At 37.0% G+C, this 26,925-nt stretch overlaps 2 protein-coding genes across 8 annotated transcripts in view; one reads left to right on the top strand and one right to left on the bottom strand.

Moving 5' to 3' along the window:
- gria2a (glutamate receptor, ionotropic, AMPA 2a) overlaps positions 1-23,602 on the top strand; it is a 37,659-nt gene extending 14,057 nt beyond the window's left edge. Inside the window, exons 3-16 of one of the 7 annotated variants that reach the window (XR_003275861.1) lie at positions 977-1,216; positions 4,489-4,685; positions 4,838-4,891; positions 6,397-6,555; positions 6,709-6,876; positions 6,963-7,067; positions 9,788-9,895; positions 9,994-10,200; positions 10,336-10,703; positions 11,220-11,418; positions 15,679-15,926; positions 18,060-18,174; positions 18,612-18,726; positions 19,659-19,793. Coding sequence is in view for 6 of the 7 variants with exons in the window: in XM_026204026.1 (XP_026059811.1) it covers positions 977-1,216; positions 4,489-4,685; positions 4,838-4,891; positions 6,397-6,555; positions 6,709-6,876; positions 6,963-7,067; positions 9,788-9,895; positions 9,994-10,200; positions 10,336-10,703; positions 11,220-11,418; positions 15,679-15,926; positions 18,060-18,174; positions 19,659-19,793; positions 21,560-21,724 (2,468 nt within the window). In the remaining variant the exon portion in view is untranslated. Of the gene's footprint in view, positions 1-976; positions 1,217-4,488; positions 4,686-4,837; positions 4,892-6,396; positions 6,556-6,708; positions 6,877-6,962; positions 7,068-9,787; positions 9,896-9,993; positions 10,201-10,335; positions 10,704-11,219; positions 11,419-15,678; positions 15,927-18,059; positions 18,175-18,611; positions 18,904-19,658; positions 19,909-21,559 lie in introns of those variants that run through there. The other 6 variants (XM_026204026.1, XM_026204022.1, XM_026204028.1 and 3 more) reach the window with 6 other exon arrangements.
- On the bottom strand, positions 23,390-26,587 carry LOC113043959 (uncharacterized). Its single transcript, XM_026203512.1, has 3 exons — positions 26,357-26,587; positions 25,428-26,138; positions 23,390-23,422 (listed from the first exon to the last, which is right to left on the bottom strand). Exons 1-3 carry the CDS (start codon positions 26,543-26,545, stop codon positions 23,390-23,392), a joined length of 933 nt encoding a protein of 310 aa, XP_026059297.1. The 5' UTR covers positions 26,546-26,587.
- Positions 26,588-26,925: the final 338 nt, after the last annotated feature.

The following is a 26,925-nucleotide window of genomic DNA, read 5'->3' as shown; positions in this document are numbered from 1 at the left end:
ATATTCAAGTGAAATGTGTGCTTTATTTGTACAGCAAACCCATTCATTGAACTCATTCAGATTATCCAAAAATCATTATCACATAGTTATTTCTAACGCAAACCAATATTTTGAAGACACTACCAGCCATAATCTTATTTGAAAGTATATCTGTGTGTGTGTGTGTGTGTGTGTGTATGTGTGTGTGTGTGTGTGTGTGTGTGTGTGTGTGTATATATATATATATATATATATATATATATATATATATATATATATATATATATATATATATATATATATATATAATATAATTGTGAATGCTAATTTCCCCCATTTTTGCATTTAGATTACCACTGGCATCATCTGATGCTCACTTGGGTCTTGCTAATTTACTCACGACATGTCATCCAAGATGTTAATGTCTTTCTGTCTTCAGTCAAAAATAAAATAACTTGATTTATTTTTGACTGAAGAAAGAAAGACATGGATATCTTGGATGATATGGGGTGAGTAAATTATCAGGAAATTTTTATTCTGGAAGTAGACTAATACTTTAATCGCATTGTGAACGATTTATCAATACATACGTTTCATTTTAATCAGCAGAATATCAAATCTCAATCTCGTGATTAAATAACAGGCTGCTTTCTCATATGTAAAAAGAATAAGCACACAAAATATATATATATTTTTTTGATAATCTGTCTCACTCAGATTACAACACAGATGAAAATATATGGTGCTACTTCTCATCACAACTTTAATTTATGAAAATATAAATCATTTAATTAAATGTAATAGAATTAATGTTAAATTAGTTCTGTGTAATGTGAAATCTGAAAATTAATATTTATCATCATTTTGACAAAAAAAAGAAAAGGTAAATTGTAATGTCAGACATGTATTGGTATTGGCCAGAACTGTAATATATTGTTATCTTACAATATTTTAGTTAGTTTAGTTGCTGTGTATTGATGTCTGTTACTGTTTTCAGTTTGCTCGCAGTTTTCCAGAGGAGTGTATGCCATCTTTGGCTTCTACGATAAGAAGTCGGTGAACACTATCACTTCATTCTGTGAGACGCTGCACGTGTCCTTCATCACGCCAAGTTTTCCAGCTGATGGGCTAAACCAGTTTGTTCTGCAGATGAGGCCTGATATCAAAGGTCCTCTCATCAGCCTGGTGGAGTATTACAAGTGGGAGAAGTTTGCCTATCTGTATGACAGCGACAGAGGTAAACGCTTTCTCTCTGTCTTTTGAGAAATGTATGTATTTTTTATCTTTTTTTTTTCCACAGCCAAGGCTCTTTCTGAGCTGCTTGCGCGCACACACACACACACACACACACATACTCTAGAGAATTCAATCAATAGTCCTATTACTTTGTGGTGAAATGCCTCTTTGTAGAAAGAGCATGCGAGTTGAGAGTGCTTACAGATAAGCACATTACAGTCTCTTTCTCATTCTCCCTCTCTCTCTTGCTCTCTCTCTTTCAGTCACTCTATTTTATTTTTCTTTGTTTATGCATCATTTAATTATTTAATTTAAAATTAATTATATCAGCCATTTATATACTTATCCATGTATTATTTTTGCAGGTTCTGTCCTCTATAACTAACCAGATGTGAAGTTTCTCTTGAGAAGCAATTTATCTGTCCAAATTGAGTGTAAAAGTGCTGTGCATCATGATACAGTCTTTGTTCAGATTTTTATTTGCCCATTAAGTATCCTCAAGACTTGTTTCACAATCCTTTTTTTGTCTCAGTTCTTAAAAGTATAAGAGTGGCAATTTTTCCAATGTGTCTGCTGTGCATTTCAGTGAATTGATATATAGGGTGATTTTTTTTTCTTCTTCTTTTAGATCATGACTCAAAAATGCTTTTTCATCTATTAAAATGTTTTCATGTTTTGACAAATGATTTTGACCTTTCCAGTTGTTACTGGAATCCAGCTTTATTACTGGATAATTATTATTATTACTATATTTTATCATTCTTTTATAGATATTACACTCATAAATAACTAGCTAATGAAATATTTTAGAGAAAATTAAACAATGTTTTTTGTTGTTGTTAGTTTTCAGATATGTTCAGGTTTTGAATCAATTGCAGTGTCTGTTTAGTCAAAACAATGGTTTTTCTAATTGGAAATAAATCTCTTTTAAATAATTAAATTAGGAGAACTATTAAAACATAAATAGTTAGATTTAACAAGCATTGTAAATGGGCTAAAATATCACTTTAGAATACCGTTTCTTACTTACTGCATAACTAATAATGAATTATTGAAGAACTAACAGGTAATTTTTAATGAACACTTAACTCACTACTGTTAATTACTAAGGAAGATGTGTTAACGAATCAGTATGTAATACAATTTTATGATTGTGTTAAGTAACAGTTAGTTAAGTTTATCAATAACTAATGCATTCTGTCATACCTCCTGAAGAACTTCTATTAATTATCTACTAGTTAAGGTTAAAAAAAAAGTAACTACTACTGAACAGTTATATGCAATTACATTGAATTGTGAATATAAATGTTATACATATAAATGTTATTAGTAGTAGAAGTAGTAGTTGTAGTAGTAGTAGTAGTATGAAAATGCAATATAAATATGCAAGAAATTTTATAGAGGTTTTACCTGTGTAGTGAAGTGTTTTGTAAGAAATTGGCTTCCGATAGGAACACCACCACTCAAATGCCTTGCAATAACTTACCTTAGTTTTTATATTTTATATACAGTACTGTATGTGTGCCTCCTCAGCATATACCACATTACCATTCATTTAATTCCTGTATGTAAGGCAAGGGACTGAGGGAAAGTGAAAATACAGGTAACCAATTAGTAATTAATAAAGAATTATCAAATAATTCTGCAAGACTTATTTCTACCCTGAACTTAAGACCTATTCTAAAGTGAAAATATTGGGAACCCATTAGTAATTAATAAAGAATTATTAGATAATTTCGCAACAATTATTTAGAACCTTAATAAAGAATTATGAAATATTTCTGCAGGACCTATTTCAAACCTGAAACAGTAGGCCTATTCTAAAGTCATTTACCTATTCAAGGTAACCTGAACCTGAAACAGTATTCTAATGTGAACCTATTAGTAAATAATAATTGCTACATCATTTTGACTCAACAAAACTTCAAATCAAACTTACACTCTAAAAAAACCTATAAAAGTAATCATAAACTTATACACGATACAACTTGTTTACCATCTTTATTTCAGATGAAAACATTTCTTAATACAGCGCATTTTACTCCATTTTCACATGTATACTTCCCACATTTAAACGAATTTAACAAACATTTTATAATCAAAAGTTAAACATTTAGAAGCAAACTAATAAATTCCATTATAGGCTAATGAGTAGACTGTAACAAAGTTGCTACTGTAGTAGTACTTTGTGCTTGTCCTTTTACTCAAGTAATTTTGAAAATGAATAGGCCTAATTATAATTTTTATATTACGTAATATTTTATTGGGGTATCTATATACTTTTAATCAAGTACTTGATTTGTGGTCCACAGCCTGATTATTATAGTGACTATTTGCATATAACTGTTCAGTAGTAGTTATTTCATAGTTATTTTTCTTGAACCTTAAATAGTAGATAATTAATAGTAGTTCTTCAGGAGGTATGACATAATACATTAATTATTGATTAACTAACTGTTACTTTACACAATCATACAATTGTATTATATACTGATTCGTTAACACATCTTCCTTAGTAATTAACAGTAGTGAGTTAAGTGTTAATGAATAACACTTAACACCTGTAAGTTCAATAATTCGTTATTAGTTATGCAGTAAGTAAGAAACAGTATTCTAAAGTGTTGCCTATCACTATATCGTAACTCAGTCTTGGACATATTCGATAAGATTTTACCTAACATTTTTTGACAGTCTTCAAATTTCTGATATTGCGGCTATGATAGCTGAATGTTTTCTGAATGTTTTCACTGTTGACTAGAGTGTCCGTGATGTGCTGCATCTCTGGTTTGAGGCGGCAAAATGAATATCTCCCCAAGACCTAGATATGAAATCAACCGAGAGAGATAAGAGAGAGGGAGAGGAGGGAGAGATGTGCAGTAAGGAGAGAAGCTTGAGAGAAGAGGAGTATGAAAGAGCAGATGACCAAAAGATAGAATGCTGAAATAAAGAGAGCGAGGAGGAGAAATGATAAATGAAGGAGAAAAAGTGTCCCAAGGGCCCTTCTAGTGCAAGAAACATACTCCTCACATCGAGGTCTCTGGGTGTAATTTGGAGTAGTGGTTGATTAATGTAGAACAGTGGTTAAAAAAGAGAGCAACCGTAATTGAGATTGAATCTAATTTAAAAAGAGACAGTGAGGCAAGTAGACGTGGGGTTTTAAAGCAATTACACTTTAGGAAAGTAATTAAAGCTTGTGCAGATTGATGAAAAATTTTATGAAGACATTTGATGTAGAGCACTCACATGCACACTGCTGTGCGTCTCCCTATGTAGGTCTGTCTACCCTGCAGGCAGTGCTGGACACTGCAGCAGAGAGGAAATGGCAGGTAACAGCCATAAACGTTGGAAACCTGAAGGATGAGTGGAAAGACGAGGCATATCGCTCCCTCTTTCAGGACCTGGAGAACAAGAAGGAGAGGAGAGTCATTTTAGACTGTGAACAGGACAAAGTCAAGGACATAATGGAGCAGGTGAATGACGCACTAAAAACACATTACAGCACACGTGTAAGGTCAGTAATGTAGTTAAAGGATGATGTACTGCGTACACCTTTAACATTCATTATGAGGCACTTTAATGAAATTGCTCTTGTGAACGACGTTTTTTGCCTGCTTCTTCTTAGGTGATCACGATCGGTCGACATGTGAAAGGATATCATTACATCATTGCAAATTTTGTAAGTTGTCAAAGATCTTTCTTTCTTTTTTTTTTTTTTACGACTGTCAGTTAAGAAAAATAATTTCCACAAAAAAGATTTTTACTCACTTATTTACTCACCCTCTTTTTGTTCCAAAACCATTTAATATTCAGTGTTTCGAGGAGAATTTGTACAGTTAGCAGGAGTTGCTTCAAGCTTAAACTAAATGTTTAGGAAGCACCTCGTAGATGGCTAATATTGCTTATGCAATATTCCAGGTCTTATAAATCTAAAAAGCAGTTTTGCACTATTTTAGTGCCAAAAAAAAAAAAAAAAAATCTGGCTTTTTAACCAAATATTCACATTTAAAAAATAAAGTTGTACTATTTTAAGATTAAAGTAAAAATTATTAGAAAGACGTCAATTACCTCACATCAGTATGAGATTAATGTTGTAATATTATAATAAAGTCATGAGGAAAGTAACATTTCTACAACAGCATTTGAGAAAACGGCCTTTAAAAATGACAAGAATAAAGTCATAGCAATATGAGAATAAAGTTGAGATATTTTGAAAAAAGTCCACATTACGAGAATAATGTCACAAAAATAATGAATAATGTTGAAATGTTTTGAGAATAAAGTACAAATTACCATAATATTGTCAAAATATTTTGAGAATAAAGTCAAATTTCTGAGAATAAAGTCAAAATATTTTGAGAATAAAGTCAAAATATTTTGAGAATAAAGTCAAAATTACGAGAATAAATCTGAATAAGTCATACTATCTCTGTGAGTATATGACACGTTGTATGAAATCTGTTAAAAGTCTTGCAAACTTCCCAATCCGGTCCATTTGCATGCACAATATAAGCTATAAACCTCAAAAGAATTATTACGATTTATTTCTCATAATTTTGACTTTATTCTCAAAATATTTTGATTTTATTTCCACAATTTTCACTTTTCTTTGAATACTTTATTTTTATAATTTTGACTTTATTCTCAAAATATTTTGATTTTATTTTCACAATTTTCACTTTTCTTTGAATACTTTATTTTTAGAATTTTTACTTTATTCTCAAAATATCTATTTTTTAATGTGGCACAAAAATGCAGTTGCACATTTTAGATGACACAAAAGAAGCATTTTCTTGAATGTCTGTCAGACTTTTTTCTCCTGAGGAAAATTAAGTTTCCTACATAGCTGCTGCAGTGTCCGGAATCTAATGATAAACCAGAGCTGATGTGCCAAAAAACCAAGAGCTTCTTTGGTAAATCCTGTCCTTTCATAACTAAATCCTACACATCCATTTCTTGCATTGCAGAAGCCAACTGATGCAGGCCTATTCCTATTTTTAGAATTGCACCATTTCTTTTAATAATTAAATATAATAATTACAAATAAAGTACAGGTTTAGAACATTATAATGGTGAGCAAATAATGACAGAATTTAAAGAATTCATGTTTGTGATACAAACAATACAATAGCTTACAGTTTTGAGTTGCATGAATTATGTTATTAAAAAGTGTGTGTGTTTCAGGGCTTTGTGGATGGAGATTTGTCCAAGATTCAGTATGGAGGGGCGAATGTGTCTGGATTTCAGATAGTGGATTTTGATGACCCGCTTGTTGCTAAATTTGACCAGCGCTGGGAGGCACTGGAGGAGAAGGAGTACCCTGGAGCAGACAGCAGAATCAGGGTGACGGAGTGCAAATATTTAAATCATGCTCAAATAAAAATGCAACTGACAGCATTTTGAACATGCTTATTTTATCTATTCGTTATAGATGATATATCTATCATAAAACCAAGAAAGACATTTTTATGGTCCTCATATTTCTTTCCATTCCAGTACACTTCCGCTCTCACATATGATGCTGTGCAAGTAATGACCGAGGCATTCCGCTTTCTGCATAAACAAAGAATTGATATCAGTCGCCGTGGCAACAACGGAGACTGCCTGGCCAATCCTGCGGTGCCGTGGGCTCAGGGGGTGGAGATAGAGCGTGCTCTCAAGCAGGTCTGCTCTGCCAGCACATTATCAATGCCTGCTGTCTGTGTGTGAGAACTTTATAACATTTAACATCCGTGCATGTGTTTGATCAGGTGCGTGTGGACGGATTGACAGGAAATATTCAATTTGATCAGTACGGCAGAAGAGTGAATTACACAGTCAATGTCATGGAGCTGAAAAACAGTGGCCCTGTGAAGGTAACACAGACTTGAACTAAATCCCTTCTTTTTCAAGAACTTGTGGTGGGAATGGGAATTGTAAAAAATTTACTAGAGATTTTTACTAGATTCTGATTTCAATCCCACTTAATACCTAAAATATATTCTTACACCCTTGCCCTAAAATTGGTTCTAATTATATGATAACTAAAATCTAAAGCAATATTTTTTGATTTATTTACAAATCATAATAACCCAGAACATTTGAACTGCATTGTATATGTTATCATCTGACGAGTATCCGAACCTGAACCTGAACTTTTTAACTGATCTGAAAGTACTACACTTTCATTGGTAGGTGAAAGCCAAAGAGTATAGAAGTAACAAGAGGCGAAATTCAATAGAACGTTCCATAGCAACAAACGCACCCATGCGCAGAGCTGCAGCTCCGCCATCTTGGACTGAACGCAACACAGCTGTCATAGAATTGAATGATACCGGTCCCATTTCAAAAGCGGTTGAGGGAATTAAATAGTAGTTTATTGTTTTTAATATCTCTATAGCAGACATCCCATGTCTCTAAAATGTGAAACACAACTTGTTCAGATTTTTTGCTTTCATTTTCTTGCAGTTATAGAGTAAAATATATTTTGTAATATATATATATATATATAGAATATAAAATTTGTACATTTTAATAAACTCAAACTTATATAACTTTTTTTCTGTTTCACTTTCATAATTTATTTCACTTCAACAATAACCTAGCAAATGTCTTCTTTAAAACAAGACCAACCATACAGTAAGTCCGCTTAATTAATTCATTATCACTAAATTAACCCTTTAACTGTCACCCTTTTTCACATAAACATGAAAATCACTATCCAAACTTAAAGACCATTTCGAGTCTTGACCCAATTTTGACCAAATACATAACGTTAGCAAACTGTTACTGCGGTCATGGGATAGCTTACATTAACGTTACAGCACCTGTACTATGCTGCCCGCAGTTGCAATCAGCTTCCAGAAGAGATCAGATGTGTTAAAACACTATAGTCACATTTAAATCTAGACTCAAAACTCATCTGTTTAGCGTCGCATTTATTGAATGAGCACTGTGCAATGTCCGAATTGATTGCACTATATTTTCATTGTTTAATTTATTATTATTTTTTTTAATGTAAAATCATTTTCTAACTGTTTTTAAATGTTTTAATCATTTAAAAGTTTTAAAATTGCTTGTTTTATTGTTGTTATTATTTTTCTTCATGATTATTTTACTTTCTTTTATGTAAAGCACTTGAATTACCATTGTGTACAAAATGTGCTATATAAATAAACTTGCCTTGCCTTGCCTTACAGACATAATTGTTAATGCTGCAGTGTATACGGTAGTTCTGCCAACGTTAAAGCCGTTGGTTCAGTCCAAAATGGCGGCAGCGCAATAGCAGCGCCATCTAGCGATTGTTGTCAAAACTGCAATGGAGTTTCGCCTCTTGTTACTTCTATACTCTTTGTGAAAGCTTAAAAGAAAACGCCATAATTTTTCCATATTCCACTATGTTCTTACCTCAACTTAGATGAGTTGATACGTACCTCTCCCGTCTCAGTTTGTGCACTTAATCGCTGTAGCTCACAGATGTTTAGCTTAGCACCATTCATTTCTTAGGATCCAAACAAGGATAAATTTAGAGGCCACCAAACACTTCAATGTTTTCCTTACTTAAAGACGGTTACCTGAGTATTTACACAAGTAAGTATGGTGACACAAAATAAAACGTGGTGATTTCCTAAGCGGATAAAAATGATGACTATAATGTATGGGCGGAAGAGCACATCGCAGCACTTTGACCTCGGCGCAGTAATATCATCAATCCTGAAAACTCCTCACGTTGGTTGTATTGATGGAAGTTAGAGGGAGAGGGAGAGAGGGAGGGTGAGTTTTCAGGAGTGATGAAATTACTGCGCAGAGGTCGAATTGGAATATGGAAAAACGGTGGCGTTTTCCCTTAATAAAAATATGCTAAAAGGAATGACTGAAATGTTACATGAATACACAATGGCTTTTATTAATGATGGGCATGAGTTTGAAAATTATTCTTTATTCATTGTAATTCATTACAAAGAACCAGTTCATAAAATTAATTATTGAACATTGATTGTGAAGGATGTTTGCGCAGCCAGTGTGGGCAACACAGTATAAACGTGTGTTGACAGTCTTATTTCACTGCACACAGTCTCTCTCTTTCATCACATTCAAGTCAGACTACAAGCAGACAGCCAAGCTCAAACATAATTTATTTTTACTTGCCACTGTTGATTCAGTCGTATAACAACACCACTGCTGAATAGTGGAGAAGGATACACTGTAAGAATAGTGTAGTACAGTGTTCCATTCCCACGGTAGCACTTTATTTTACAGTCCTGTTCCTCATGTACATACTATGTACTTATTATAGTAATTACAATAACTATGTAGTAACTAGGTACTAACCCTGAACCTACCCCTAATCCTAACCCTACATGGGTTAGGTTACCTTGTATTACCAGAACATTCTTAGATAAATACACTGCAAGTACACTATAAGTACATGCTAGTACACGTACTGTAAAATAAAGTGCACCCATTCCCATTTAGGCAAAACATAGATTATAGACTGAACCAAAATGTCCAGAAGAATGATTCTGAACTCCAACTGTGTGTTTTGTATTCTGAACAGAAGTGAAGCTCAATTTCATGAGTGTGTACTTTTCCTCAGATTGGTTACTGGAATGAGGTGGACAAAATGGTGGTGACAAAATCTGACCTTTTCCCCAACGACACCATGGGAATGGAGAATAAAACAGTTGTTGTGACGACAATCCTGGTAAGAGGTATTCCACGATATTCCACATCAAGAGCGACTGAAATTGACTACATTCAAAGATGTGTTAACATATTTCCCACCCTGCTTTTTTGTTGTAGGAGGCACCGTATGTAATGTTGAAAAAGAATGCAGAGTTATTCACTGATAATGAACGTTATGAGGGATACTGTGTGGACTTGGCAGCTGAGATTGCAAAGCATTGTGGCTTTAAGTATCAGCTGAGGATTGTAGCAGATGGAAAGTATGGCGCACGAGATGCTGAGACCAAGATCTGGAATGGCATGGTTGGGGAACTGGTGTACGGGGTGAGAAGTAAAGCATACACTCACTCACATAAGAGTGCAATCTTGAGAAACAGTGAACACCAGCTCCTCATCATATATTTTCTCTAGGCCTATGTGTGTCATTCGACTAATTCCTCCTCTTTTCACTGTTGACAGAAAGCAGACATTGCTGTAGCTCCTCTTACCATAACTCTGGTCAGAGAGGAGGTGATCGACTTCTCGAAACCTTTCATGAGTCTGGGCATATCAATTATGATCAAGAAACCACAGAAATCCAAGCCGGGTGTCTTCTCTTTCCTGGACCCGTTGGCCTATGAGATCTGGATGTGCATTGTATTTGCCTACATCGGAGTTAGCGTTGTGCTCTTCCTCGTTAGCCGCTTCAGCCCTTACGAGTGGCACACTGAGGAGTTTGAGGATGGGCAGCTGGGCCCTAGCGAATCTACGAACGAATTTGGAATCTTTAATAGTCTGTGGTTTTCTCTGGGCGCTTTTATGCAGCAGGGATGCGATATTTCGCCAAGGTTGGTGCGTGCAGTGGGTGCTAATGCTAGCTGGCTAGCGCGTGGGGTGTGCTTTCGGCTTTGTGCATCGACAGTTTTCCCACCGATGCCGTGGTTTGTGGATGTTCACGCTCCTGCAGCTCGTGCTTCACATCAATTTCCATTGCAAATAACCTAGGTGTTATATAACTCCCTTGTCCCCAGCTTCAGTGTATCATGGGTAAGAAGAAAGAGCCAGCACAGGATTAGAAATGTTTAATCAAAGATGTGGTTTAAACTTTGGTTGGACATTTCTTTTGTGAACATATACTCACCCCGGTTGGGAAGAGTAAGATGCACAAGGTCGCCGTTTCCTGCCCTCTTGGAGTGGTACCGTGTTTCGGCTGCATATTCCCCATTTTCTCCAAAGTGAAAGGATTATCTTTCTTTCTTTCTTTCTTTCTTTCTTTCTTTGGGATTTTATAGTAACAAGATGCTGGTTATGTTGGTGGAGCGTGTGATTGTTTGTGTGTGGCTGACTGCATTTGCTGTGTGTAGGTCCTTGTCTGGCCGTATAGTTGGTGGTGTGTGGTGGTTTTTCACCCTCATCATCATCTCCTCCTACACGGCTAACCTGGCTGCCTTTCTCACTGTGGAGAGGATGGTGTCACCTATCGAGAGTGCTGAAGACCTGGCCAAACAGACTGAGATTGCTTATGGGACATTGGATGCAGGCTCCACCAAAGAGTTCTTTAGGGTGAGTGGACCAGTGTGGATATGAAAGGACTGCCGATAGGCACTGTCCTAACTAGCCATGGCCCATCAACAGTAATAAATGATAAATGATAAACATATTTTCCTTGGACCTTAGATTTAATTTTTAAAAGGATGTTTTTAAAGAGGTCATCGAATGCCCATTTTTGTTGTGTAGTTGATATGATTCTTAAGGGTCTTGGTTAGTGTAATTTCACCAAGCACAACATGTCACTGGATCAACATCCTTGTTGATTCTGGAACAACATTCCAAACAACCAGTCAGAATTGAGATATACATTTTCAGTAATTATCTGTTTTAGGCTTACAATAAGGGTTAGGTTCTTCTAAACTATTGTTAATCAGTTATCATTTCCCTCTGATTTTAGGAATAAATTATGGGTAGGGTTAGGTTTAGGGTTAGGGATTGGGTTAAAAGTCCATATTTTAGACAATAATGTTGATCCAGGATCAACAAAGGATGTTAATCCAGGATCATGTCTTACCACGCAAAATCACGGTGACCTAAGGGTCTTAATGAGAAGTCTATAACATACTTTGGTTAAAATTTCTCTATGGTTGTGTAAAACAACACCCTTTTACCCTTTCAAAAACAGCTCTGCACACAGCAAGCCATTTTGGTGTATGTCCCTTTAAATGCTAATGAGCTCTGCTCCCTCTCTAAACGTTCTAATGAGACTGTAGTTGCATTCATCGTGAAAAAAACCATATACTTCTGGAGTATAACAAAAGTTATCCTCTGCATCTCCTGCAGCTCATTCGTTGGGAGTAAATGACAACTGCTATGTTCACTATTACATTCAACAAAACAACTCGGACGCTTAGTAGACATTCTTGTCAACACTTGCTCCAGTGTTGAACCAATAGCGGACTTGACAGCTCACTTAGGGCAGAGCTGTGATAAAATGCCAGTGTCAATCAACAATCGTGGGAGGGGCCTGTGCAGAACTACGTCACTCTGTGAACAACTTTATCTGAGACACTGCACTGATTTATTGGGATAAAAAAAAAGAAACACTTGGTGGATTTGTATATTTATAGGGTGGTTTTGTACACACACTGCCAACACATATTTCAGTTAAAAAAACATGTAAAAGTTAATTTTCCATCCGACGACCCCTTTAAAGATACAATGTATTTTTTTTACTAATCATGAATTATTAATTCATAAATTACATTATGTTTTTGTTATGTCATGAATTAAGACATTTAAGACAAATGTATAATACTTTTGAAAAAACTCTGCCACTGCTTAAGACAATAAGATAGGAAAAGTTTACCCAAAAATGAACATTTTAAATAAACTTGACTCACCCTCCAGTCTTCCAAGATGTGGATGACTTTGTTTATTAGCATTACATCACTTGCTCAGTAATGGATCTTCTGTGAATGGGTGCCACAGATTGGAAAACAGTGTGTCAATAATGCAATCTCAGAATAAGAAAGAAACAGACTAATATTAGCGTAGATGCCATTCTTCTAACGATTGTAGTAAGTACACCGGGTGTTATGAGAAGTGTTCCCAGTTCCGGTTTACCTAATTAATGCAGCCTAAAAATCCTTTAACGGATTTGGATATTAGAAGCGTATTAGTGAGTTATGTGTAAGCCAGGTTGAAGAGGTGGGTCTTTAATCTAGATTTGAACTGTAAGAGTGTGTCTGCCTCCCGAACAATGTTAGGTAGGTTATTCCAGAGTTTAGGTGCTAAATAGGAAAAGGATCAGCCACCTGCAGTTGATGTTGATATTCTAGGTATTATCAAATTGCCAGAGTTTTGAGAACGCAGCAGACGTGGAGGACTATAATGTAACAAGAGCTCATTCAAATACTGAGGTGCAAACCATTCAGGGCTTTATAAGTAATAAGAAAGATTTTATAATCTATACAATGTTTAATAAGTAAACAGTGCAGTGTTGACAGAATCGGGCTAATATGGTCATACTTCCTGGTTCTAGTAAGAACTCTAGCTGCTGCATTTTGGACCCACTGGAGTTTGTTTATTAAGCGTGCAAAATAACCACCCAATAAAGCATTACAATAACCTAACTTTGAGGTCATAAATGCATGGATTAAGTAGTAGTAGTAGTAGTAGTAGCTCTTTATTGTCACTAGTCACTAGTACCAGCGAAATTAGCCATCAACCTGCCATACATACATACATACATACATACAATGTACAATGTGACAGGACAGGAAGACAGGGAATTGAGGAAGAAATACAGCATAACATTAGGAAAGTGAAGAGGAAAAAAAGAACACCCAGAGTATGCTCCTATTGGGAGTACAGTGTGAGAACAGTAAAAACACCTCAGCAGCAAAGCACATAATCAATACAAACACACAACTTTGCAACTGAGGACGGAAATTGGGGGGTCAAGGTAATCCAGCGCAGGCAAGCAGCCGTCCGGTCCATCGGCCCTAAGGTAATGGTCACAGACCCGGTTGCCAGAATGGCGGTACAAAGCGGCAAAGGTGAGCGATGGGGGGTGGGGGGGTGAATGCATATCTGTATATATGTACGTAAGTGTGTGTGTGTGTATGTATGTAAGAGTTTGTGTATTTCTAGGCCTGGAGAGTTGCGATTCAATCTAGATATCTCAGTCCGCAGATTGTGATAGTGTCACAGCAAGTTGCCATGGAGACAGCCTTGGTCAGGTCCTAGACAGAGTCAACAATCAACAGATGTCTGTGGGAGTAGGGGGAGGAACACAAGAGCGTCTCACTGCAGTGCTCCTCCAGGGGAGTTGTTATTCCAACATTGGAATCTTGGCATGCTGGTTGAGGGAGCCGAAAGAAGATAAGATTCCAATTGTTTGGCCTGAGGCGAGTAGCCACATTCCAATTTCACGGTCACTCTCTTGTCCATTCTGTTCTCCAAATCATGACAGGCAGCCTTGTGAGGCTTTGGACAGCTGTTCCCATTTTCAGAATTTTTCAATAACCCAGGACAAAGCCTAGTCCAATCAGCAGAAGACCTGTTATCATGGTTCTGAATAGGTAGATGTCTTCAATGTCCTCCACGGAAAGAGCCGCCAGACACACGACCCACCATCTCTCCCACGCGTCCATCGCGTAGCCAGCTGCGAACGTTCCGGCAGGTCAGTCAGGTTCCCCCGAACCCAAGCTTCTCGTCGAGAAGATGGTGTCAATTGCGTTGAAAGACCAGTCGATCAAATCAAATCCATGTTTTCCAGTTTTGGAGAGCAGTGCAGATAGAGTCTCTCAGAATAGAGGAGACGAGAGAACATGCAGGGTAGGCAAGGGTATGAGAGGGAGAGAAATGCATCCGCCTCCGTTGAGAACCAGAGAAGAAAACATTTGACATTGAGACATACAATTTTATAAATGCTAGAAACGTGGCTTTCTAAGGAAAGATTGCTATCAAATAGCACACCTAGGTTCCTAACTGATGACGAAGAATTGACAGAGCAGCCATTAAGTCTTAGACAGTGTTCTAGGTTATCACATACCTAGTTTTTAGGTCCTATAATTAAAACCTCTGTTTTTTTCAGAATTTAGCAGTAAGAAATTACTTGTCATCCAGTTTTTTTATATCGACTATGCATTCCGCTATTTTTTCAAATTGGGATGTTTCACCGGGCCGCGAAGAAATGTAGAGCTGCATGTTTGTTTTATAAAATCCATCAAGATGTTTTAACTTTAAACTGTTGGTAACTCTTTAGTATAGGGAGGAAGTATTTCTATTAACTAGTTGCTTATTATCATGACTGCTTTTCAAATATTGGCTATTTATTAATAGTTATAAAGCACATATTCTGCATGACCATATTCCATAATCCTACCAAATACCTAAATGTAACAACTACCTTATAACCTGTTAATATGCAGAAAATTAGGAGTTTGTTGAGGCAAAGAGTCGTTTTAAAATAAATGACCTTAAAATAAATTGTCAGTCAAAAACCCTGGATTCCGGCCAAAATACCAGTCCATAATTGGACTCTCATTCTGATGGCACCCATTCACTGCAGAGGATCCATTTGTGAGCAATTAATGTAATGCTAAGTTTCTCTAAATCTTTTCCAATAAACAAACAAACTCCAGCATTTTTTTTAATAAATTAAAAATCCAGGCAATTTATTATTTTTTTTTCTTTTCTTTATTCTTGACATTCAGATCTACAACTATAATGTTGACATAGCTTACCATCATGTCCTCACTAACCTGAATCTAAACCTCTCCTTTTTTCTCTCTTCATCTTTATCTCTTTCTTCACTTTAACCAGAGATCTAAGATTGCTCTCTTTGACAAGATGTGGCAGTATATGAAGAGCGCAGAGCCTTCTGTGTTTGTTAAAAACACAGTGGAAGGCGTTTTGCGTGTTCGAAAATCCAAAGGCAAATATGCTTACCTTCTGGAGTCCACTATGAATGAGTACATCGAGCAGCGCAAGCCCTGTGACACCATGAAGGTCGGAGGGAACCTTGACTCTAAAGGCTACGGCATCGCTACACCCAAGGGATCTGCTTTAAGGTGGGTGGAGTAGTATAACAATATGGCCCATGTTGTTATAGTATCCCACCTACCCTGATGTAGGCCGGGGGTCCCCCTTTAAAATGAGGTAAACTAGGTAACAGCAGTGCTGAGTGTAGGGATATATGACAAAAACAGCAGTGCAGAGAGTTACAAAGGAAACTGCAAATATTGAGGCTTTAAAGATCCTAGCTGACACATGACAAGCAGGTTGCCTAGCAACCAGTGCTTTCTATGACATATGGTGTAGAGAATGGAGTATAATGTAGTCTGAAACAAACAGGTAATTATCTTAACATAAGCTTAATAACAAATTAAGTTTTATGATTTTAACAGTGAGTGAGTGAGCACCAAAATAAAATGCAAAATTACTTCAGATTATATAAAAAAAATTAGGGCTGTCAGATGAAAATATTTAACCGTGGATAATTTCATAATTTCATGCATTCAATTGTTTTTTTATGAAGTTAAATAGTAGGTTCTTGTAATTATTGAGATGAGGTAATTTGTGGCTATTTGTGTATCTGCAATAATAAAATAATGTAATAATTTTCACATACTTAATGGACTGCAATAGACTATTTTATGCTTGTTGGGCTTGATAACTAACTGTTCTATAAGCAATCATTTTTTGGAATTGCACTCATAAATTGTTCCTGCTGAATAGCTTCCTACATTTATTGATAGATCCAATAAATTGGTGTAAAGATCCGATAAGAAAACTTATCTCTAAAATGATAAAATAATTTTGTTGGTCCAGATTTGCAAATATGTTAAAAAATATGTTGCAAAAATGTGTGAATGATGTTAAAAAATTATTATATAGCGTTTTTTATCATTATTATCAGGGATGCACAATATTATCAGAAGGTTATTGGAATCGGATTTGAACAAATTATGCCAATAAGCCTTGCAGACAAGATGGATAGCTCACATGTGCTCAAGGTGTGATAGTGAAAAAATCATGTCAGCAGAACTCAAAGCAAACTTTTGCCTGAATGATGATTAGATCCACTGTTTTGGATCACTGCATTTAACTTGAATATGCACTACACAATGAAGTGATTTGCGATAGAATGAAGATTCACTAGTGCAGTAGTACAGTAGCAGCAGCAGCCTCCCACAGGTCATAATGCCCGTCCGCAAGGCATTTTGAAAAATATCGGCAAAAATCAAATGAAAATATCAAATATCAAAAATAAAAAATCTAATCAAAATATGACAGCCCTAAACGTAATGGATTAGTTCATGTGATTCTTTTCCAGGAATTAACAGTTTTACTCATGGACCTCAGTAAATAATAGAAGAGAATGTTTCAGATGTGTTTCATCCAATAGTCTTCAGGTTCTGAAGTTATTCCACCTGTTTTGCTGATAATAAACTGCCATGTTTTCACTGAAGCAAACATTGGGAAACTATTGTTGAATTATAATTAAACCCTCTCTAAAACAAAGCATAGTGTAGTAGTGAAAAGCCAATAATATGTTCGTTCATGGTTAGTATAACCCATTTTACTCATGTTTGCCTTTAGTATCTGTTTTATTGAATGCATGTCTGTTCTTAATGATTGAAGCAATGGCCTCTTGCAGACTGTGGTATGACAAAAGCTATTTTTTGATAATGAGTAATAATCAATGCATGTGACTGGGCACTTGAATTTTGAATGGTCGCTATAAGCATTAAAGAATGTTTAAGCTGATGATGCAGAGGCTGAAAACATAGTAACTTGATTATGAATGCATTTGATGATGCACTGTTTGAACTATGCATGCTGTCTCTCATGATACTTCTAACCAGATTTGTTTGCCTCAATGCTTAATGTTTTCTGCTAAAGGATTTGAGGATCTGTATGTGCGGTTGTGTAATAACTGATACTATTGCTGATCCTCCTCTGTTCTAGCCTCCTGCTTCAAGAGTTTGAGTTTAAAAAAGAACTCTTAAAGCTCGACCACCTCATATTTTAATGGGTTTTTAACGTCATTTTGATTGGTTGGTTGATTTGATTGATTAATTGATTGATCGATTGTCTAACCCAATGTTCCATTCATTCTATGCATCTTGTGGGGGTGTGGCCCGCTGCAGCCCCGCCCCCTCTCATGCTGTCTGACAAGTATGTTTTATCGTTTGTTTAAGAAATGCGGTAAACCTTGCAGTGCTAAAACTGAACGAGCAGGGGCTTCTGGATAAATTGAAAAACAAATGGTGGTACGACAAAGGAGAGTGCGGCAGCGGAGGCGGGGAGTCAAAGGTCAGATACGTGCTTGGGACTTATGGGTAAAAAATTAAATGAATGAAATGCAAATGAGCAGGAAGCACTGCCAGCAATTCCAGAAAACAAGCCGAGGCACCAACAAATTTGATTATACCATCAGTTGGTCAGCAAGAGCTTTCAGTAAGACACATCTGCTCCAGAATGAAATCGAAATCGAAGCCTAAAAAAGACATTCCCAGAGGTACACGGCTTGTCGGCGGACGCTGTTTCTGCTTCCTGCTTGCGGCGATGAGTCTGTGCACATCTGGCACGGCAAAGCCGCGTTTGCCGACTGCCAAATGGAGCGCAGACTGCCAATCGCCACCACGCTCAGGGCTGAATCATTACCAGCGCTGTTAGCGAGTGCAAATGTTACTGACAATAACATAAAATAACATTGGTAATGTTATTTATGTTATTTCCCATACGTGAAGAACGCCAGTAAACCTTGCAGTATTGAAACTCAGTGAGCAAGGCATCTTAGACAAGCTGAAAAACAAATGGTGGTACGATAAGGGAGAATGTGGAGCCAAGGACTCTGGAAGTAAGGTCAGTCACTGCAGGGAGCGTGTGTGTGTGTGTGTGTCTGGCAGGGCTAGAATGTGTACTGTATGTGAAAACACTGTCTCAGTTTGGGAGATCCAAACCCAAGCATTAGCAGTATGTTTGTGTCTTTGTGTGTTCGGGAGGAAAAGAGTATGAGAGTGATATGAAAGGAAGCTTGTGTAAAAAAAGAAATACAGCCTATGGTGATGTGTGTGTGTGTGTGTGTGTGTGTGTGTGTGTGTGTGTGCGTGCGTGTCAAAGCAAGTCCCCTGCACAGATTTACCACCGCATGAATCAGAGCCTGACCTATGTATAAAATCAATGATGCCTATACAAACAGTGATATAATTTAAACACATTTTAATGCATGCAAGTGACACATAGCAAAGACTTATTTTTCACATACGTACTGTAAATGCATTCTTGATTCAGATTCACCCACAAACACGCATAGACATACCTGTATAGGCTCAGAATTTCCTTGTGCTCCTTTGTATTTCTATGTGCTTTATTGACAACTTGTCCTGTTCCTTTTTATTTATTATCTTTCTTACACTCTCTCTTTCTCCCTCCTATCTCTCTTTCTCTTTCCCATGCGGTCTCTCCTTCTCCCTCACCAATGCTGTAAATGTTGTTTGTATACTTGCCTTTTACTTCAGCTTGTCTTTAATTGCAATTCTGGAGGTGGCAGCTTTTTTCCTTCTTTATGTGCACACATTGCACCGCATTTTCCTATTGTACTTTGTAGCCCTCTATGTTTTCTGTGTGATGTACTATTAGACACTCACATATACACACTTAATACTGTACTGTTTTTATAGTCGTAATCTGTCATATATATATATATATATATATATAGTGATAATCAGTGGTATTGGCATAATGTCATCTTTTCTCTCCCTTATTTTTGACCTTTGACCTTTAATCCCTTGCAGGAGAAGACTAGTGCCCTCAGTCTGAGTAATGTTGCGGGCGTCTTCTACATCCTGGTGGGCGGCCTCGGGTTGGCCATGATGGTCGCTCTGGTGGAGTTCTGCTACAAGTCTCGCGCGGAGGCCAAGCGCATGAAGGTTGCCAAGACTCAGGCTCTAAATCCCTCCTCTTCCTCGCAGAATTCTCCGAATTTTGCTACTTATAAGGAAGGGTACAACGTTTATGGGCTGGAGAGTGTTAAGATCTAGTGGGGTAGGAACGGCATAGGCTTTATTTGTGTCGTTTGTTCACAGTTCTTGGCTTTTGTCAAATTTGGTTTTGCCAAATGCTTCATCGCCACTGCAAGATCATCCAGGCATCATGCTGATACACATTTTTCAAATATTTAAAGGGGTCATAACTTAATTTTCTAATTCAGAATTTCTTTATTTTTCCCTGAGGTCCACTAATAAGAATTTTAGGACGTAATTTAGTTTTCCATATTTTTTTCACTCTCTTTCAGACTATGAGGATCAAATGGGGCCTTTTTCCCAACATAATATCTAAATGGACTATATTTAATTAAATAATCTTTCTTCTGGGAATCTTTCGTATTGTGGATGAATCAAGATTTTATTTTAAGGAAAAATGTTTGTGAAAAACAAAAATCGGGTCAGATATAGTTTTTCCATCTTTAATATAAGAGCCTCTTGTGTAAAGTCTGTATTACACTGTGACAGGTTTACAAAACAATCAACTATGGAATTTGCTACATTAACTGTTAAAGTTGGACGTTTAAAAAATAAACTTCTGTCACCCTTTGGAAGTATCATCAGTTTACTGGAATAATAACAGCATTCTGTTTCCTCCTCTTTATTTTTTCAATGCAAGAGGTAGATCACATTTCTGAATACAGAACAGACGTAATTATATGGCAGTCTAACTATTTTTGCATTCAGTAGATTTTTGAATTGTAGATGTTTTCAGTTCTGAATCTTCACATAGTAGCACATTAAACTACACTACAAATCAAAAGTTTGTGATTTGTAAGATTTTTTAAATAGTTTTTGAAACAATCTCTTATGCTCACCCAGCCTGCATTTATATTCATTTAAAAAAACAGTTATATTGTGAAATACTACAGTCTTCAGTGTCATATGATCCTTCAGAAATCACTATAGTATGCTGATTTGCTGCTCAAGAAACATTTCTTATTATCAGTGCTGAAAACAACTGCTTAATATTTTTTTGTGGTACATTCTTTGAAGAATAGTACATTTAAAACCATTTATTTGAAACCGAAATCTTTTATAACAATATACATTTCTTATTGTTACTTGTGATCAATTTAATGCATCCTTCAAACAAAAAAAAATCTTACTGTCTCTAGAATTTTGAATGGTACATAAAGATGTATGACCTCTTTAAAATGCTATAACACAAGCGATTGTTTTTTGACAGCACAGTTTAAACTGTGGCTACACACAATTTATGTGATCAAGATAACAGATTAAAGAAATTAGGTAGACAAAGGATAAACAAAAGGAGAGTAAAATATGGATAAAAATAAAAGATGGATGGTTCATAGAGAAATGAATTAATTTTAGCTGGCGTGCCATCATTTTCCGTTTGTTTATCATCATTGATGTTTGTGGTTGTTTGTGGATTTGCTGCACCACTTGCTTTTGATATAAAGCTCTGCCATCTTAATGCGAGACCCATTAGCTGTCAATCATTCTCCACCCCATCTGCTCTTCATAAGTTTATAAAGATGTTATAGATATATATAAAATAAATCTTTTTTTTTAACTTGCACTGTATAACTTTAATGAACGTTTATTTTTTGTCTCATTTTGTGTGAATTTGGGTGCGAATCACTGTGTATTCATATACCTTGTTTGTGTGGGTGTGTGTTTGGAAACAGATGACGTTCACAGATGCTATGCGCAGTAAGGCCAGGTTGTCTATAACGGGCAGTACAGGGGAGAACGGGCGAGTGCTGACTCCAGACTTCTCTAAAGCCGTCCATGCTGTGCCGTACCTGAGACCTGGCATGGCAATGCCTCTGAGTGTGAGCGAGCTGTCCTGAGTGCCTTACACACACACACACACACACACACACACACTGGTGCAAGCATGCTGTACCTCCAATTTGTATACATATGCACACACATGTACATATTTTTACACACAAAGAAAAAAAAGTATATATATATACACACACATAAATGATAGTAGTTAATTATTCCATATATGATGATATCACAACATCTACACAGAGGATGTCAAATCCATACATGCATAGACACACTTTCACTTATGTTTACTGTTCAGTGCAATCATATTTTGACCAGCGGTTATGTACAGTATACACCCAACATTTGCAAAAAAAAAAAAAAAAAAAAACATGCTGACAGACATAAAGTATACAGGCACATCGCTGTGTGTATATATGCAGATAACTTTACAAGCCTTGTGTAGCCACAGTCCTATAGTTTCTTGTGTATATTTTACATATCTGCATTTCCAAGTTCTCGTTTTGTCACACACTTGAATATGCACATATAATATGACCTCGTTTCCCTCATATTTTCATCACACACTTGCCCCACTTCAGCTTTCATAGACGTTTTCCACATTTTAAGTGATGACATTGCAATGCTGCACTAAGGAACAACGTTACACACTGAAAATAATTCCTATGGGAAAAACTCGACCCCTGTTTCCATAGCAACATGTTTTTGGAATCTCTGATTCTCAAGAACTCAAGCACACGAACATCTGCATCAAATGTGATTTTGGTTACTCAATCTACACAATATATATTTTAAAAAAAAGAAAAAGTCTGACTGGAATCAATTATAAATTATGTATATAATTACACTTTTGTTTGAGGTTAATGTTACCATGCAAATGCTTGTCTTAAAGAAAAAAAAAATGATTTGAGTAGTTTTGTTTCTCCTCCTCACTGGTTTGATTTGTTGTGATGTTAATGGTTTGGATCAGTGTGTTCAGATCCGTTTTTATTTATTTATTTTTTGCCTATGGGCAATGCAAGCAGTAGTATTATAATTCTATAAGTCTAAAAAGAAAACAAAGTAAAGAATACTGTAACTTCTGCATTTCACAATTTAGATGGTATCTTGAAAGTGTTATATCAATTAAGATGGATCTGTATATTAATATATGAGCTTAATACAATATATAATTAAAACCCCAAAATGCCAAATATCGATGTGCCAAATTATGTCAAGGCATTTCAGATGCATTTATTAATATTGTCTCTGTATGGGGAAGTGTGAAGACTGAAAATTAGCACCCTATGTTCAGGGGTTTGTTATTTATGTAATCTTTGGCTTTTTTGTTTTGTTTTTCATATCAGATGCAGTGTACTTTTAATAAGGTGCACTATGATATGCAGTTTTAACTGTGAAAAGCATGACGACCTTTAGTTATGTTTGTTTTATAAAAGCGATGATGATAAAGTATATCACTAATATAGTTAACTAGGACTTTAATTTATGTTGTCCAGTTATGACCTTCAGACTTAGAGATGGAGATGATTATTACAGACAGTTATATTGATAAAGTATACGCTGATCACCCTTTTCTATGCCATGCTGTCTAACTGAAATCTTGTTCATTGGTTTTATATATGTATATGTAATGTACATGTAAATAGAAACCATTCATGTGTATAACTTAAAATCTTGAATGATACACCAATTCACACAGATGCACACAAGAGGATTGCTCATATTGTGCATTTGGGAGCACGTTTGGGAACCTGTGAACATTGTATCAAGCTGTCTCTCACATACAGACACACAAATGGACTTGTCACTAGCATCATTTCAGTTGGAGAGTCTGCCATGGAATGAAATGGAGGATGTTTTTCTAAATGGAATGAGGGCCGATTGCTTTATTTTTTGGAATCTTTTGGAATAAAAAGAGACTGAGAATCCTCTGATAGTTTGTTTTCATTTGTTTCATGGTTAGGAGAAAAGTGCTGCAGGAGGGGGTTGACAAGCAAGCCATACACTCATACATTGACATATTGGGTCTAAAATTAACATACAGGAGATGAAAATGTTGAAACAGCTTATCTAGGATGCCTATCATATATAAATATATATATATATATATATACAGTATTGTTCAAAATAATAGCAGTACAATGTGACTAACCAGAATAATCAAGGTTTTTCGTATATTTTTTTATTGCTACGTGGCAAACAAGTTACCAGTAGGTTCAGTAGATTCTCAGAAAACAAACAAGACCCAGCATTCATGATATGCACGCTCTTAAGGTTGTGCAATTGGGCAATTAGTTGAATTAGTTGAAAGGGGTGTGTTCAAAAAAATAGCAGTGTGGCATTCAATCACTGAGGTCATCAATTTTGTGAAGAAACAGGTGTGAATCAGGTGGCCCCTATTTAAGGATGAAGCCAACACTTGTTGAACATGCATTTGAAAGCTGAGGAAAATGGGTCGTTCAAGACATTGTTCAGAAGAACAGCGTACTTTGATTAAAAAGTTGATTAGAGAGGGGAAAACCTATAAAGAGGTGCAAAAAATGATAGGCTGTTCAGCTAAAATGATCTCCAATGCCTTAAAATGGAGAGCAAAACCAGAGAGACGTGGAAGAAAACGGAAGACAACCATCAAAATGGATAGAAGAATAACCAGAATGGCAAAGGCTCAGCCAATGATCACCTCCAGGATGATCAAAGACAGTCTGGAGTTACCTGTAAGTACTGTGACAGTTAGAAGACGTCTGTGTGAAGCTAATCTATTTTCAAGAATCCCCCGCAAAGTCCCTCTGTTAAAAAAATGGCATGTGCAGAAGAGGTTACAATTTGCCAAAGAACACATCAACTGGCCTAAAGAGAAATGGAGGAACATTTTGTGGACTGATGAGAGTAAAATTGTTCTTTTTGGGTCCAAGGGCCACAGGCAGCTTGTGAGACGACCCCCAAACTCTGAATTCAAGCCACAGTACACAGTGAAGACAGTGAAGCATGGAGGTGCAAGCATCATGATATGGGCATGTTTCTCCTACTATGGTGTTGGGCCTATTTATCGCATACCAGGGATCATGGATCAGTTTGCATATGTTAAAATACTTGAAGAGGTCATGTTGCCCTATGCTGAAGAGGACATGCCCTTGAAATGGTTGTTTCAACAAGACAATGACCCAAAACACACTAGTAAACGGGCAAAGTCTTGGTTCCAAACCAACAAAATTAATGTTATGGAGTGGCCAGCCCAATCTCCAGACCTTAATCCAATTGAGAACTTGTGGGGTGATATCAAAAATGCTGTTTCTGAAGCAAAACCAAGAAATGTGAATGAATTGTGGAATGTTGTTAAAGAATCATGGAGTGGAATAACAGCTGAGAGGTGCCACAAGTTGGTTGACTCCATGCCACACAGATGTCAAGCAGTTTTAAAAAACTGTGGTCATACAACTAAATATTAGTTTAGTGATTCACAGGATTGCTAAATCCCAGAAAAAAAAAAATGTTTGTACAAAATAGTTTTGAGTTTGTACAGTCAAAGGTAGACACTGCTATTTTTTTGAACACACCCCTTTCAACTAATTGCCCAATTGCACAGCCTTAAGAGCGTGCATATCATGAATGCTGGGTCTTGTTTGTTTTCTGACAATCTACTGAACCTACTGGTAACTTGTTTGCCACGTAGCAATAAAAAATATACTAAAAACCTTGATTATTCTGGTTAGTCACATTGTACTGCTATTATTTTGAACAATACTGTATATACAGAACATGTGGCAACATATATGTGGAATATCCCTCTGTAGTAAGTTTGTATAGGAGGAAAGGAAGAGGACAAGGGGTCGGATGGACTGCTGACCAGTTTTTAATAATAAACAAAAAGTAATCTTTACAAACACGAATGGTGACTTTTATTCTGACACTAGTGCACACACTATAGCCAACACTTCCGGGTAACTCCTTCCGGTTCCAGTCAGCAGTCTGTCTCTCTCTCTCGACTGCTTCTGCCTCTCCTGGCGTTTTATACTCTCCACGCCAATTACTGAAACAAGAAACAGGTGTTGATCGTTTCCGCCCAAACCACTCATTTACCGTTCGTCTCCTGATTCTCTCTCCCACTGCACCCCCCCCCCCATTTCTGGAGAGAAAGTCGGCCACAGCCATCTGAACACCCAGCCTGTGGATCACCTTTAACTTAAAAGGCTGTGGAGCCAGATACCAACGAGTGATCCGCACGTTGGTATCTTTCATGCGGTGGAGCCACTGCAGCAGAGCGTGGTCCGAACAGAGGGTGAATTCCCGTCCCAGGAGAGAATAGCGGAGGGTGAGGATGGACCATCTGATGGCAAGGGACTCTTTCTCTATGGTACTGTACTTAGCCTCTCTCTTCGAGATCTTCCGGCTAATGTACAGCACCGGTCGTTCCTCCCCCTCTATCTCCTGCGACAGGACTTCACCCAGCCCCCTGTCTGACACGTCCATCTGCAACAGAAAAGGGAGAAAAACAAATCAGGAGAGTGTAACAACGGCCCGACACACAGGGCAGCCTTTACCCGGGTAAAGGCCTGCTGACACGACTCCGTCCATTGGACCATATTTGGCACCTCCTTTTTAGTAAGGTCAGTCAAAGGACTGATGAGGTCAGAATAATAAGGAAAAAACCGTCTATAATATCCCGACAGCCCCAAGAACTGCCTTACCTCCCTTTTGGTCTTCGGACGTGTACAGGTCGCAATAGCAGCTGTCTTGTCAATTTGGCGATGCACCTGTCCATGCCCCAAGTGGAAGCCCAGATACCTTACTTCCACACGCCCAATCGCACACTTCTTTGGGTTGGCTGTGAGTCCAGCCCCCCTCAGCGATCTCAGGACAGCCCTAAGATGCTGCATATGCCGCTGCCAATCATTACTAAATATAATGATATCATCTAGATTGGCAGCCGCATATGCAGAATCTTATCCATGAGGCGCTGAAAGTTAGCCGGTGCCCTGAACAACCCAAATGGAAGGGTAACAAACTGGTGTAATCCAAACGGCGTCGTGAAAGCGGTCTTTTCTTTGAATAATGGAGACAAGGGGATCTGCCAATAACTTAGTTTAATTCAGCCTGAACTACCTTTTTCTTGTGCTCAGGTAAGCGATACGGCCGGCTGCGAATTAACACGCCCGGCTCCGTCTCGATATGGTGCTGAATCAGGTTTGTACGGCCAGGTAGGGGCGAGAAGATGGCGGCAAATTCTGCCTGTAATTTCGTTAGATCAGTGAGTTGG

This window comes from Carassius auratus, chromosome 26, assembly GCF_003368295.1.
Source record: "Carassius auratus strain Wakin chromosome 26, ASM336829v1, whole genome shotgun sequence".
Classification (NCBI taxonomy): Eukaryota; Metazoa; Chordata; class Actinopteri; order Cypriniformes; family Cyprinidae; genus Carassius; species Carassius auratus.
This window is presented reverse-complemented; position numbering and strand designations above follow the sequence as displayed.

Excerpts from the sequence above, each read along its gene's own strand:
- LOC113043959 (XM_026203512.1), bottom strand. The coding sequence starts at position 26,545 with ATGCAGCATCTTAGGGCTGTCCTGAGATCGCTGAGGGGGGCTGGACTC. Across the intron at positions 26,139-26,356 it reads GTCCGAAGACCAAAAGGGAG|ATGGACGTGTCAGACAGGGG; the intron begins GTAAGGCAGTTC and ends TTTCTGTTGCAG. Across the intron at positions 23,423-25,427 it reads CCACATATATGTTGCCACAT|GTTCCCAAACGTGCTCCCAA; the intron begins GTTCTGTATATA and ends CAATGTTCACAG.